The sequence below is a fragment of the Strigops habroptila genome, chromosome 19 (genome assembly GCF_004027225.2).
Source record: "Strigops habroptila isolate Jane chromosome 19, bStrHab1.2.pri, whole genome shotgun sequence".
Lineage (NCBI taxonomy): Eukaryota > Metazoa > Chordata > Aves > Psittaciformes > Psittacidae > Strigops > Strigops habroptila.
In genome coordinates, this window is record NC_044295.2 from 1,294,985 (window position 1) to 1,309,078 (window position 14,094).

Below are 14,094 nucleotides of genomic sequence, written 5' to 3' on the forward strand. Positions count from 1 at the left end.
CTCCCCGGAGCAGCAAGTGCTTACTCGGTCCCACACAAACTTGCTGCCCTTCTAATGATTTTTTTACTTTATTTTTTTATTTTTAAATTGAAGATCCTTAATCTCTGCGTGCATTTAACTGTGGTTGCTTTTTTGTTTGCTTATTTATTTGGTTTTGAAGGTTTAATTTTTGCATCCCCGCATCAGCCTTAGTGGACCAGGAGCATAGGTGTGGAGTTGCACTGGCGTTATTTGACTTCCCTCGGTTTATTCCCTCCACCGCCCAAGGAAAACTTTGCTAAAGGAAAATCAGAAACCCAAACCAAACAGTGGGAAACCCCACCCCGCTTTCCCTGCGTGGCATCACCTCGGATTTGACACGCAGTTCCTTTTTGCGAGGGCTCAATGAGTGGTTCCTATAATTCCGTCTCTGAATTCGTTTGACGTTTTATTGCTCATGAAGAAATACAAGCGCTTGGAAAGTGTTTCTATCTCTATATTTAAAACCCAAACAAACCCTATGACCTGCTCAGCCCTGCAAGAAGCAGGTAGTGAGAAACATAACCAAGAATCTCCTTCCACTAATTTTTAACATAATGGGCGCTCTAAAGGGTAATATTTCACTTCTTTAAGAAAATCCTTTCTTTGGGGCAGCTCTGAAAAGAAAACAAAAGAAGAAGAAAGATATTTGGAGCTTACTGAGGGAAGAGAGAGAACGGGAAGTAACTTGTCATAAAAAAAAAAAAGAGAAAATTCAGTGCAGTGTGCTGCAATAAAAGAATATGACCGCTATAAAACTTTATAGGGTATAAATTTCTGAAGGTTAAGGAACTAAACGGCTGTAAAGGAAACAGTGCAAGAAAACTTTCAGGAACTCCTAAATTACTACAACGACTTGGGAATGTGGGGAAACCCAACGTGTAAATGCTCTTGTTTCTGCTTCAGTCACATGCAAAGTTTCCCTCTTTATTTTTCCCCCCTTTATTTTCTGTTTTTTCCCTAAGGGAGGGGGTAGTTAAAAAATAAGGAGGAGGGAGAAGAGAGGGAGAGAAAAGGTGGGGAGGGACTTTTGCTAATTTATTCTTCTCTTGCAGATGCCGTGAAAATCCAGCGCTCTGGATCACTCCCTTTGTTCTTTTTTTTCCCTTCTTCTTCTCTTCCCCCCCCGCCCCTTTTTTTCTTTTTCCTTTAAAGCAATTCCAGGCTGCCAGAATGCTGAGCCGTGCACACAACAACAACAACACACACACACAGGGGCACCCCCACACTCCAAACCCTGGCGAGACGTCTGGGCTTGGGAAGCTCTTTATGGGTTTACAGCTCAGGCCTTTCCCCCTCCAGAGTAGAATGACCAATTGTTTAGTCTCGGGATTTGAAACAATAGCGGTTTTCAAAAGCAAACCCATTTTGCCTCTTTTATTGTGGGGAAGAGGGGCTGGATGGCGGAGTTTTCAGCGCGGAAAACTTCAGCGCTGCGGGGCGAAGGGGAGGGACCCGCTTTTCCCTTTTTTCGCTTCTTTTCCCCCCTCTCCTACTCTCGCTTTTTGGTTTGTTTTATTCCTCCAGATCCGAGCGGGACCCCCCTTTATCTGCCTTCCTCCCTTAAGGAAATCTCCGCACCCCCTGCTCAGGCTGCAGAGCCGCGCTACGCCGCGAGGTGGCGCCCTTGCTCCACGCTAGACGCGCGTCTCCCGCGCTCGGCCGCGTTGCCCCGCGTAACACCTTGATCTCATTAACGGCTGTTTGCCGGCGAGCATGAATAATCCCGAGGCATAAAATATAGGGTTAATTATAGCTATTTTGCCGATTTTATAGGTTACATCTATTTTTTTTTCCCTGCGAGGGTAAATTATGTGAGGCTGAAATAAATAAATAAATATTTTTAAAAGATAGTTAATCTGGAGGCTGGGATACGGTGAGAGGTGGGACATGCTTCTATTTTAAATGATCATTTGAAGGGGAGGGAAAAACAAAGCCTCGGGTTTTGTCTTTTGCTGGTGCAGGTGGAGGCAGGAGGATGCTTCATTATCTCCAAAGAGAAGATTTACGTTTGGGGATGAGGAAAGAGGTTCGAAGGTTTCGGGAAGAAAGGCACAAACAGAATCAGGACATTGTCCCCTGGCTCTTTACCTAAGCCGTTGTGAAAATCTGCGCTTTCTCCCTCTTTTATATCTTTAATATCCATAGCCATAGCCTAAAAAACCCCTCCAATATATGCTTTTATTGGAAGTAGAATCGGTCATTTTGGGTATAGTTGCTCTTGGGTATAGTAACGCTTCTGCCCAAGGTCTTTACTTCATGTCTTTGGAAGTATTTTAAAATGCTAAAACCCAGTAAATTAATCCAAAGTGCCATTAACTCACCGCCTTTTGTGACACGTATAAATACGCCACTGATGCAGCAGCCAAGAAGTAAACTTTTAACTCCATTAGTTCACTTTTATTTTGGCCTTTGTTTCTTCAAAATTACAAGGCAAAAATTATTGAGACGTTCCAGTCCTTCAGCTACAAATTCAGCTCCAAATAACATACAAAGGAACAGTGACAAAGGTTTAAAATTCTCTTTCAAATAGCTATAAAACAGGTATTTTCTGAATCAATGTTTTTCTGAAGCCACACCAGCAAATATGCGAGCTCCTCAATGAGCAGCATTCTGGAGGAGAATGTAACAAATTAACCAGACATACACAACAGAGCAGGATGCGATGTGTTGTTTTAAGAGTTTAAGCATCTCCAGGCCCTGTTTAAACGCTATAAAATGAAATAGAAATGTAAACAGGCATAGATGGGGAAAATAAAGACAAATCCTGCCCTTGTGCACTCGGGAAAGGCAGAGCAGGAAAACTTCAGGTTTATCTAGGAGAGGGTTTGGGATATTTTTTTTTTTTTTTCCCCCTTTTTCTTTTTTTCGTTATGAATTCCTAATAAATCTTTCCTCCACTGGGTATTTATAAATTATCTTCTCTCTCACAGACACGCACACGCACACACATCCCCGCTTGTTTTTTCTTATAATAGAAACATTTTCCTTTCATCAGGAATCTGAGTACAGTATAGGAATGATTTAAGATCAGCCATTGATTTCTGGTGCGTTGGTGAGTTACCATTACATCACGACCATAAAATTCTACTGCACTTGATAAAAATGTTAACTTCCAAGAACAACTTCGCTCCCTCCTTCGGGGGGTCCACGTACAAAAGGGAATTCCTGTTATTTTTCACTTTACAAACTTCAACGGAAGGGAGTACGCCAGTAAAAACACATAGGAGAGAGCCTCTCTTCTAAAAATACTTTAGTCGATTCTTCCTTTTATATTTATTTTCCTTTCTTGAAAACTCGAGCATCCCCACGTCAGGCTGCGAAGCTCTATTTACTTGTGTGCACCATTTCGGGGTGTTTATGTTCAAAGATGAAACTAAAAGCTGCTCAATCGACAATAAAAGTGTTGGGAAAAAGAAAACGTTAACTTGTCTTTTAGGGGGGGAAAAGCCTTAATTATACCACTGCAAGTACTCCAACAACAATAATTACTTGAAAAGGCTCTTAGACTCCACTGAAATTATCCCGACACAAAATAAAGGAAACGTATTTACTTAAATTATTTCTCTGAGGATGGTTTAAAGTTTTATTTCTTTACTATCTTTCTTTTCTTTCATTCATTCTTTCCCCCTCTCTCTTTCTTTCTCTCTTTCTTAATTCCTTGCCTATTCCCACTGCCGATTTTAATCCAATATTTTTAATTTCCTCATCCAAAGCCCTGGCAAGACGGACTAACCGGAACATCGCAACTTTTTACTCTTTTCCATGTTGTGGAGGTTCAAAATAGTCCCTCGGATGAAGGCAGGCACAAGGGAAGCCGCCTTTAATTCACCTTTCCCGTGTCGAAACCGAGCAGAAGGATGCAATGGGAAGCAGCAGAAATCTACCCAGGGCAAAGGGGGAATAAAAAAAAAAATAATAGAGGTTTAAAAGAGTGTCTTTAAGTCCTATTGAAGGTTGAAGGATTGGAAAATAGAGCTGGGATGGCGAGGGGCTGGGGCAGCGCTGTGCTGGGGGGCTTGTGTCGTTATTAGCTGAAATACGTCTCGGTAATATTTGCTGACTGCGATAAATGAATTTCAAAATCTACCCCCTGTGTGTTTAGATGGTGGAAAATTGCAGCGTTGGCATCTTAGGGGTAAGTTTGCTCCGTTGTTACCAAATGCCAATAAAATAGAAAGCCTCTCTCCCTCAACACCACCACCCCACCCCCCCAATCCCCTCCTCCCAGTTTTCATTAGAGGTATCATGAAACAAATAATGAAATAAATAAAAATGAAGTTCTTGGGGAGGGGTTGAGGTAGGGAACAGCCATCAGTTACTGACCAGAAAGGTTCTGGTCGGGGTGCGATAAGCGACGTGACACTTCCAGTCCCAATCGCCCCCAACCGCATCTTGGCCAAGTCCTGGAGGAAAGGGGTGGGGGGGAAGAGACGCAGAAAGTCAACCTTATATATGGAAAACTCTGATCATTTGAATTCAATATTGACACCTCAACATCTCGCTGCAACGCGGACGGGTCCAATCGAAACCTCTGGTTTATAGCAGTGGAGGAACGAACTCGTAAAATCCTAACGGCTTTTATGTAGTGCGGTATAAACAACAACAACATCCCCAGCTTTATGGCGTTTTATAGTTTGTTAAACAGTTTACAGCCTTTTTTGGGGCTATTACAAATGCAATTCCCTTCATGTGATAGTTAAACCTTTATCAATAATAAGGAAATTGATCATTAAAATGTTAAATATGACTACCTCGTTTGTTTTAAAATATGTTTAGGGTAAGAAGCTGTATGATTTGATAACTTGTATTAAAATACCAATTACATTTATAGGACCTTTTAAAACTGGTAGCAATTAAATCGTGTTCTTTTACAGTTTTCCAAAGCGACCCTGACATTTAAAAAGGCTAAAACTGCCTCGTTAAAATTTCGAAATTAACGACTGCGAGCGCTACTCTTTAATTTTCCAACACTCCCCAAAAATCAATCTTTTGGGTGGCCTAGGTATGTGATTTGTTGTGAGGCGAGCGATATCTCATTAATGGAGGTAGTTAAACATATTTAATCCGTATATTCACCCCACCTCCTTCCCCTTCCCCTCCGCTCCCTCGCTCGCTCCCTCTCCCTCTCTCTCCCCCTCGCTCGCTTTTCCTTCTTTATTCTCTCACACTCTTCCTTTCACAATCATGCGGTGCAGAGTCCGTGTGGAGTAAGGAGAAGCCAATAGGATGAGGTTTTGGTAATAGATGCAAATGATCATGAAAAGACACTGCAAAATATGAAACAACTCATTTGCGCTGAAGTAAATCACTGAAAACTGTTTATGAACTGGCATCTCTTCTTGGAAATGTAAAGCGAGAACTCTTTAAGTGGCGATTTTTTTTTTTTTTTTTTAGGGGTGGGGGGGGAGGAAGGAATTCAATATCATGCAGGCTTAGAGTTTTGATTATATCCTCCTTTTATATTCCTGGAAATCACAAACTGTCGTTGCTTTGCATCTTAGCGCTTTCTTTTTTTCCTAATAGATTCCCGTGCTCTGGGTTTGGTTGGCTTCTTTTTTTTTTTTTCCCCCCCTTTTTTTTTTGGGGGGGGGGGGTCAAATTTTCTTCCTCCTCCAAACAAATATTCTTATTTAAATTAAAATGAGCTCTTATTTTGTCAACTCACTCTTCTCCAAGTACAAAACCGGGGACTCCTTACGTCCCAACTACTATGACTGCGGGTTCGCTCAGGATCTGGGGGGCAGACCCACGGTGGTGTACGGACCCAGCACGGGGGGCACCTTCCAGCACCCGACCCAAATCCAGGAGTTCTACCACGGAGCATCCTCACTCTCCAGCTCCCCTTACCAACAGAATCCCTGCGCCGTGGCGTGCCATGGGGACCCCGGCAACTTCTATGGCTACGACCCCTTGCAAAGGCAGAGCCTCTTCAGCGCCCAGGACTCGGACTTGGTGCAGTACACGGACTGCAAGCTCGCTGCCAGCGGCCTCGGAGAGGAGGCGGAGAGCTCGGAGCAGAGCCCTTCTCCGACCCAGCTCTTCCCCTGGATGCGCCCGCAAGGTGAGGCGAGGTGGGAAGGAACCGAGGAGGCATTTTCCGAGCCCGGAGAGCTGCCCCCCGCGCTTTCTCGCTGCCCCTCTCGCTTGCTCGCTTTCTCTCGCTCCCTTTTTCTTCCCCAGTGACTGTATTTTACTGCTTTATGGGGGTAAACTTTTGCACTTGTAAATTGCTTTATAGTTTAATTACCCTGAAGGAGACCTTTTCTTCTGGGGGCTGAGTGAGCCGGGCTTTCTGTGGAAGGAAGCGTCCTTAAAGTTTATGGCACTTTTATAGCCTTAAAAAGCCCCTTCATTTTTGTTTTGCGTTTGGTTTGGGATTTAGGTGGTGCTGCTGGTTTTCCCCGGGCTGCAGCTTTTTTTTCTCTCTTTGCGGCATCCCAAAGAGCCGGAGCCTGTTGTTGTTGTTGTTGTTGTGCTGCTGGTGGTGGTGGTTGGGGTAATAAGTGTGCAAGTGCAGGCTTCAGCTGGGCTGCCCGGAGTGGGCTGGTGGGTGACCCCCCCTTCCCGTGCCACCATCACCCCTTTTCCTTTAGAACCATCTTCCCTTGTATAATATTCTACTGGAGGCTTTCCCTCTCCCTCTTCGCTTCCTGCCTTCGCTCCTGCCAGTCCTTTCTTCCTCCCCCTCCCGTGCCTGCGTGTGTGAGTGTGTGTGAGCGTGTGAGAGCGGGTGTGAGCCTGTGTGTGCCTATTCCCGAGCCTGGTTTATGTATCTTTCAACCTCCTTCTCTTCTTCCCCTCTTCCACCCAACCTTTGCAATTCCCCAGCAGCCGCTGGACGGAGGAGGGGGAGGCAAACCTACAGCCGCTACCAGACCCTGGAACTGGAGAAGGAATTTCTATTTAATCCCTACCTGACCCGCAAACGGAGGATCGAGGTCTCGCATGCCCTGGGATTGACAGAAAGGCAGGTTAAAATCTGGTTCCAGAACAGAAGAATGAAATGGAAAAAGGAAAACAACAAAGACAAGTTTCCCAGCAGCAAATGCGAGCAGGAAGAACTGGAAAAACAGAAAATGGAAAGAGCCCAGGAGGTGGACGAGGAAGGGGAAGCACAGAAGGCAGACAAGAAATAAAAGGATTTTTAAGGACTGAAAGGCAAGAGCTGCTGGGGTGGCAGAGCCCCCGAGCCCCACGTTAATGGCAGTTAATGTAAGGAAGGGGTGGGAAAAAAACCAACAATGCATAGAAAAGAGAAAGGGGAAAAAAAAAAAAAAAGAAAAAAAGAAACCTTTTATTGCTGTAAAACAATATAGCTGTAAGCACCACTTCCCTGATTATCCTTTGATACAATGAACAGTATGCAAAAGTGGTCGGGAGGTCTCTCCTGCCTTTTGCCAGTTATTAACTAGTGGTAGTGTAACGCAATAGCTTATGTAAAACATGACTGTGAAATCTTCTCTCTCTCTCTGTCTTTCTCTCTGTCTCTCTCTTCTGTCCGGGGGGGTGGGTTGGTTAACATAGCTTTCAATGCTATAGGAGTTATGTGAAATTACATTTGTGCACTTTTTTCTTTCATTTTTGCTTAAGTTCCACGTTTTTTGTTGTGGTTTATCTGTATGTACTGGAGGTAGCTATTGAGACAAACATCCCAACAACATGAAACTGCCTATTTATGCTATAGTTATCTCTCTTTCTCTCTTTGCTTTCCCTACTTCTGTTCTTTGCCTTGGTTCGGGATTTTATTTTTCTTTTTTTTTTTTTTTTTTACACTTTTTAAATGTCTCTTAAAAAAAAAGGGGAAAAAAGAAAAAATACAAGAAAAAAAAGCTTTTTTTCTCTCCTTTAGTTAGCATGCGCACAGTGAAGCAAGTTGTAAAGTGGTCTTTAGGTTAACTGTGAAAAAGAATGTATACTGTATACGTGAATTACTTTATTGGGGGAACTAATGATATATTTTGTTGTTCTTTCATCACTTTGTTCTATTGTCTAAACCTGGAAGCGGCGGAAGAAAGTTACAATAAAGTTTACAAGCGAGAATCCCGTGACATCATTATTTTACCCTGCTCCATTTCCTCCAGGACCACTTTGATAGAAAGGAAATAAAAGTCAATTGTGTGGGAGCTGCAGCCCGGCCATCAAAGGCTGCTCTGCCCTGGCCGGGGCTGCGCTGGGCCGGGCTGCGGCCGGGCTGCGGCCGGGCGCCGCGGGGAGGGGCGCGCAGCGGCGGCGGCGGCTCCTGCTCTTGTTGTGCTTCCCAGCAGAGCTCCTGGGTGGTGACAGGTTGGGAGGCTGTGTGGAAATCCTTCCTGAAGGTAACGTCTGTTGTTTTGCTGCTTTTCCCCTCCCTTCTCTTTCCTCCTTTCCCCCTCTCCCCCCTTTCCAGGCCCTGCCAGACGAAGCCCAGCTCCGGGTCCCCCTTTCCCTTCCTCCCACTCAGCTCCTTGCAATAAAAAACCAGACGTGTCAGTCGCGCAGTTGAGCTGTTTTCTGCTCCTGGAGCTGCCCTGCCATGGAGCAGAGGAGCGCGGGGATGCACAGCCCCCCCCCCGCCCCGTGCAACATAACCTTGGGAAAGGAGAAACAGCATCAGCCCCAGGTCCACAGCCCCCATTGTCTGGTGGCTGCTCCTGCCTGTATAAGCTTTGCCTTCTGCCTAACTCTCCTTAAGAAAAGAGAAAAAAAATCACATTTTGGAAGCCCTCTCTGCTTCTCCAGCAGAAGCAAAGCAGCCAGCTGGTGAGGTTTGACTTCTAACTGCAATTAAGCCCCGCAGAACCGCTGACACGCCGAACAAGGGATCTGTACACTCCTTTTTCGCAACAAGAAAAGCAAATGCCAGCTCGATAAGAAGCTCAAAGCCGGTGGCACTGGAATAAATTACAGATAGAGCTGAATGGCATTTGGGAAAAAAAGAACCCTGAAACTATTAAACTATTAGGTATCAATGAGACATTTGTCTTTTTTTTCGGGCGGGGGGGGTCGAGAGGGGAGAAGAGGGTCAATGGGGGGAGGGAATTATGTACAGTCTTGTGAAAAAGTACCTCGGAGCCCGGGAAATGGTGAGAAGGAGGGAATTTTAGACGGGATCAATAAAGGGATAAATAGAGCTCCCTTCCTTTTCCTCCAGCAGAGAGAGACCGAGAGGGAGACGCTGTTTTATCAGCAACGTGCTTTTAACTCCCCACCCCCCCTCCTCTTTTCTCTTTCTCCCTCGGTCTGAGCTGAAAACTGATTACAGGTTGCTTATCGACTCCAGCACAAATTCACCCCTTCCAGCATAGATCTTGAAGGGGTTTATATCGCATCAATTATTTATCATATTTTATAAATCCAGCAGCTCTACAGCTTTTTGCCCCCGAGGAGGGCGCGGGCGGCGATTGGCGCCGCCGGAGCCACGTGCCCGCGCGTCACCGGGCCGGGAGGAAAAAGGCTCCTTTTGGTGTAAATCTGGACTCTAATTCCGTAATATATCACGGTACCTCGTAAAACCGACACTAAAACGTCCCGACCTACAAATCACCCGGCCAAATTATGAGTTCATTGTATTATGCTAATGCTTTATTTTCTAAATATCAAGCCGCAAGTTCGGTTTTCCCATCCGGAGTCTTTCCCGAGCAAACTTCGTGCGCTTTCGCCTCCAACACTCAGCGAACAGGGTATGGGGCCGGATCCACGCCTCCCTTCGCCGCCTCCATGCCCGGGCTGTACTCCAGCGGCAGCGCCGTGCACCCCCAGCCCCCCAGCATGTATTCCTCCGGTTACGGCCTGGAGCCCGGCTCCTTCAACATGCACTGTTCCCCTTTCGAGCAAAACCTCTCCATGATGTGCCCGGGAGATGCCTCCAAGCAGAATTGCAGCAAAACGGACCAGAGGGACTCAGATTTGCAAAGCGACAGTAACTTCCGCATCTACCCCTGGATGAGGAGCACAGGTAAGCCCCAGCCCCCCTAAAGAAAGGAGCCCGGGGGGAGGGGGGGAGTGTAAATTATTTGCTGGCGTGAGGAGGGGGGGGGGCGGAGGAGGGGGAGGGGGGAATTGTCCCCAACTCCTTTCATGACGTTTCACTGAAAATGCATCTTCAAAAGAGAGAGGGAGAGAGCGACCACCACCCCCCCCGCCATAAAGCCATCCTTTTAGCTTTAAATATTTATTGGTGTTGCTGGGGCTGTGTATGTGCCATGCAAAAGGCAGTTTGTCTTGGAGGGGACAGGCAGAGCTGCAGAAATAATGGCCAGCCCCTTCTTCTCTATGTACAGGATAGAGATGGTGCTACCCCCATGTACATATAGATCCTGAAATAAACTATTTATGGGAGGTTCTTGTAAGCTGGTTTTGTTTTCTGTTAGGCTGCAAAACCTTCTTTTGCCAGCGCCCCCCTCCCCCCCTCTCCCCCAGCCACAATGTCCCGGACACTGCAATAAACCGTAGCATATTTCCATCGGGAACAGCAACACATCATTCCCGGTGCGATTAAATATCCCCGCTCTCAAAACCGTGACACTCCGTTCAGAATCCGGATGGACGGATGGATGGATGGATGGATGAATGGATGGACGGACGGACGGACTGATGGTTATAGTGGAGAGAGCATGTTTAGCTGTGTCACCCCCCGAAAAACCTCACCGTGGAGGGGTGCGGTGCAAGGGTTCCTTAGGGACCACGGGGTGCTTGGCGTGGCCCTGCCGGTAAGCAGGGCAGCGCAGCCCCGCGGAGGGCTGCGCAGCGCTCCGCGAGAGCGGAGCGGGGGCCGCCCCACGCCGGGACACGCTGCCCAACGCACACGCTGTGTCTCGGAGCCGCTGCCCTCGGTCCCCAGCGCGATCCATCGCAGGGTATGAGTGTCAATTAATGTTTAATAAATATCCATTTCCCTCTCGCGGGAGAGGCACCGGCTCCCCCCGCTTCCCTCCTTAGTCTCCCCTTTGGTCTCCCCGGGTTGCCCCTTGACGGGGACCCCCCCTCTCGGAGCAGCCCGGCCTCTGTCCGTGTGCACGCGTGAAGGTGTTTACAGAAGTGCAATCCCAAGCGGGGGGATGTGGAAGGCGCTGCTGTCCCAGCTGGGAGCGGATGGGAAGGCGAGAGTCTATGCTCCAGCCGCCCCGGCCTCCCCTCTGCCCTGCCAGACCCGTTCAGAAGGGGTCTTTTTAGTGACCCTGGGGTGAGGGGGGTGCTGGCCAGGCTCTCCGCGAAGCCCAGGGAAAAGAAAACAGCGAAGCAACCAATGTACGGAAGCTTATAAAGGCAGGAGTTACCCTCACACTTACTTGGTGGTCAGTTCTTTCCATTACCTGCTCCGTAATTCATGCACTTTTACAGTGGTTTTATCAAAGACCAAATACTTCTGGCCATAAACACTTCATGTCTGCTTTTATCTGGCTTTAGATTTAAGAAGCCCCCCCTTCTTCGCCCCCGCATAGTCTGTGACGCTGCGAGGGTCAACATTGGAGAGGAAACAGGGTAAACCTGGGGTCCTGCACGCAAAAAACCCGGGATGCTCTGGGTTCTGCTGAGCCTAAAACCAGAGAAACTCGACCTCGGTCGTAAAACCGGGGTCGTCCCCCCCTCCCCGCTCCCGTGCCTCATGCCCACTGTGAGATCGCGCTTGTGGAATTTCATCAGCGAGCAGAGATAGAGTTGTCATCCCTATTCAGCAGCAGTTTATGGCTCTCCCCTCAGCGGATTTTACAACCCACATTCCACGACCTGCACAGTTTTACTTTACAGCTAGCCTGGCTATTTTGCCTTTTTTTCCGCTCTCCTTTTAATGACTGGATCTTTTCTTCTTTTAAAAAGAAAGAAGGGTGGGAAAAAAAGAACAAAAAAAGAAGGAAAGAAGAAGAGGAGTGCAGTGGAATGTGTGGAGGAGAGGCCGAGGGCTGCTGCTCGCTATCCCCTCTGCTAGGGGAAGGAATATGATATACTAGAGAGATAAGTAGCATTTACACAGAACGTATAGTCGGGATCACAAACACCATATTGTAGAATTATTTCCAATCAGGCTGCAGGAAATGTCGGGTGGAAGGGAGAATTAGGAGCTGGGCCCTTTCCAAACCCTGCTGCAGGCAGCTGGGGGTGAGGGGAAGCGTGGGGGGAGTGTTGAGGCGCTTCTCATCCGTGTACCCCCCCTGCAAGAGGGGTAGCAGCTCCCCTGTCAGCCCCAGAAGTCACTGCAGGACCCAAAACATCTCCAGAAGTAATTAAGATCATCACACACCTTACAAGCGGGCACCCCGATGACAGCTTTAAGAGAGGACAAATAGTTGGATTTGTGTAGGTAGCAGATGCCTCTGTGGCTCTGCTCGGCTGTGGTTCCATATTTATTCCCCAACCAGGCAAAATTTGTGGTGTCTAAATGAAAATTAAAGCAGGAGCTGAGTGTCTGAACCATGCTATGAGGGCAGGAAACTTTCTGAAGTTTGCTGTTCGCTCGGAGGCACGCCAAAAAAACACGGCTTGTTTTTCCGAGATGAAGGGAAATTAAAGCTGGGGTGGTTTGGGGCCTTGAGAACAGGCGGGGGAAAGCCTCGAGCAGGAGGAACCGGTCTTCTAAATTCAAAGAAGGGATGTCCAGTTCCTCTGAGGACTCTGTCCTTCCATGGAATTCAAAGAAAGCAATGAGAGAGCAAACTAGATCATAAGCCCACAAAACATCTTCTCCAGCCGCCCTATCTGATCAGAATCTGCATTTATTTCACAGGCACCGACAGAAAACGCGGCCGCCAGACCTACACCAGGTACCAGACCCTGGAGCTGGAGAAGGAGTTCCACTACAACCGGTACCTGACGAGGAGGAGACGCATCGAGATCGCCCATGCCCTGTGTCTCACCGAGAGACAGATCAAAATCTGGTTCCAGAACAGGCGCATGAAGTGGAAAAAGGAAAATAAAACTGCCTGCTCCGGCTCCAACAGCCAGGAGAAACCAGATGCGGAGGACGACGAGGAAGAGTGAAAGGGGCGAGAGATGGAGGCAGGAAATGTGGAAACCCACGCGAGAAGGAAAGAGGGGGAAAACACACAGAAAAAAAAGACTATATATTAAAATAGATAAATGATAAGTGCATAAATAATTAAAAACCCTAGGAATGATACGTTGTGTTTCATGACACTGAAAAAAATACTACCTATATTAAAGTTTTTTTTTTTTTTTTTTTTTTTACAGTAGAAAGACGATCTACCTATTCCTGTGGCTTTAGAGTCAGAATAGACACACTTTTCTATGTGAGTCGTCCTATAGTCCAAGTAATTTGTAAAGCTCCGTTTGTACTTCGCTGTGTATTTTCGGTATGAAGTAACGTGGTCGTGTTTAGCACCTTTAATTTAGAAAATGTGACCTGAAAAGTCTGAATGCAAATTCTACTTAGCATATAGAGTCCTGTACATAATAGGAATGATGGTTACTCCTTCTCCCTGCAACCTCCGCGGTTCTTTTCTCCTCGCTATGCTCTTTTCTCTGTGTATATTTTTACCTGGATTTCTTCGTTGTTCAAGTCTCTACGAAAACAAAAAACCACAAAAGAAGATGAATTAATATTGTGCTACGTAAAATGTTGTATATCAAAGTAGCAAATTATTTAATGGCGACGCGTTGCTTTTTTTGTTTTTTTTACCCCTTTGTCTGTGATTATTATTATTCGAAATAAAAAGGAAATCTCCAATAATCTACCACCGGGTTGGGTTCGTTCTTGGTTTTCTTAGTTAAAATAACACGCGGACTTTTGGAATGGCTTTTTCCCATCTCTAATAAATGTACTAAAAGAACCCTTTAGATTAATACATGTCCAGATCTGTCATCCTAAACTTCTCTCTGATTTTAGGACAGTCAGTCCTTGGAAAATTTTAGTGCCTTTCCAATAGATTTGGCGAATATACTAATATAAAAGTGACATTCGGGGCTCTAAAGGCGGGCTGGTCTCCCTTCTGTCCCTGTGACTGCGCTGGCGCTATGACTGAAGAAGGTAAGAGCATTAAAGAGGAAAGTAAGGAAGCCAGAATCAGTCCAAATAGTCTTTCCGCCCCTGGTTTTAATTCTCTTCTTCTTGTAACTAATTTGCAGAAACTCGATCTATTT

At 46.5% G+C, this 14,094-nt stretch overlaps 2 protein-coding genes and 1 long non-coding RNA gene across 6 annotated transcripts in view; 2 read left to right on the top strand and 1 right to left on the bottom strand.

Annotated features, from left to right (window-relative positions):
* The first annotated feature begins 1,085 nt into the window (after positions 1-1,085).
* On the top strand, positions 1,086-8,972 carry HOXB8 (homeobox B8). Of its 3 annotated transcripts, none has more exons than XM_030508924.1 (3): positions 1,086-6,082; positions 6,850-8,336; positions 8,740-8,972. In XM_030508924.1, exons 1-2 carry the CDS (start codon positions 5,662-5,664, stop codon positions 7,155-7,157), a joined length of 729 nt encoding a protein of 242 aa, XP_030364784.1. In that variant the 5' UTR covers positions 1,086-5,661; the 3' UTR covers positions 7,158-8,336; positions 8,740-8,972. The 3 variants fall into 3 exon arrangements, with proteins under 3 accessions (XP_030364784.1, XP_030364785.1, XP_030364786.1); XM_030508925.1 differs by having other exon boundaries at positions 8,743-8,972; XM_030508926.1 differs by having other exon boundaries at positions 6,853-8,336.
* Positions 8,973-9,352: 380 nt separating this feature from the next.
* On the top strand, positions 9,353-13,688 carry HOXB7 (homeobox B7). 2 transcript variants are annotated; one of them, XM_030508930.1, is made up of 2 exons: positions 9,353-9,955; positions 11,818-12,095. In XM_030508930.1, exons 1-2 carry the CDS (start codon positions 9,556-9,558, stop codon positions 11,946-11,948), a joined length of 531 nt encoding a protein of 176 aa, XP_030364790.1. In that variant the 5' UTR covers positions 9,353-9,555; the 3' UTR covers positions 11,949-12,095. The 2 variants fall into 2 exon arrangements, with proteins under 2 accessions (XP_030364790.1, XP_030364789.1); XM_030508929.1 differs by lacking the exon at positions 11,818-12,095 and adding an exon at positions 12,722-13,688 and having other exon boundaries at positions 9,388-9,955.
* The window catches only part of LOC115617898, a 31,713-nt gene continuing 30,942 nt past the window's right edge, over positions 13,324-14,094 (bottom strand). Inside the window, exon 6 of the long non-coding RNA XR_003994698.1 lies at positions 13,324-13,517. This is a non-coding gene — a long non-coding RNA (uncharacterized LOC115617898). The remainder of the gene's footprint in view (positions 13,518-14,094) is intronic.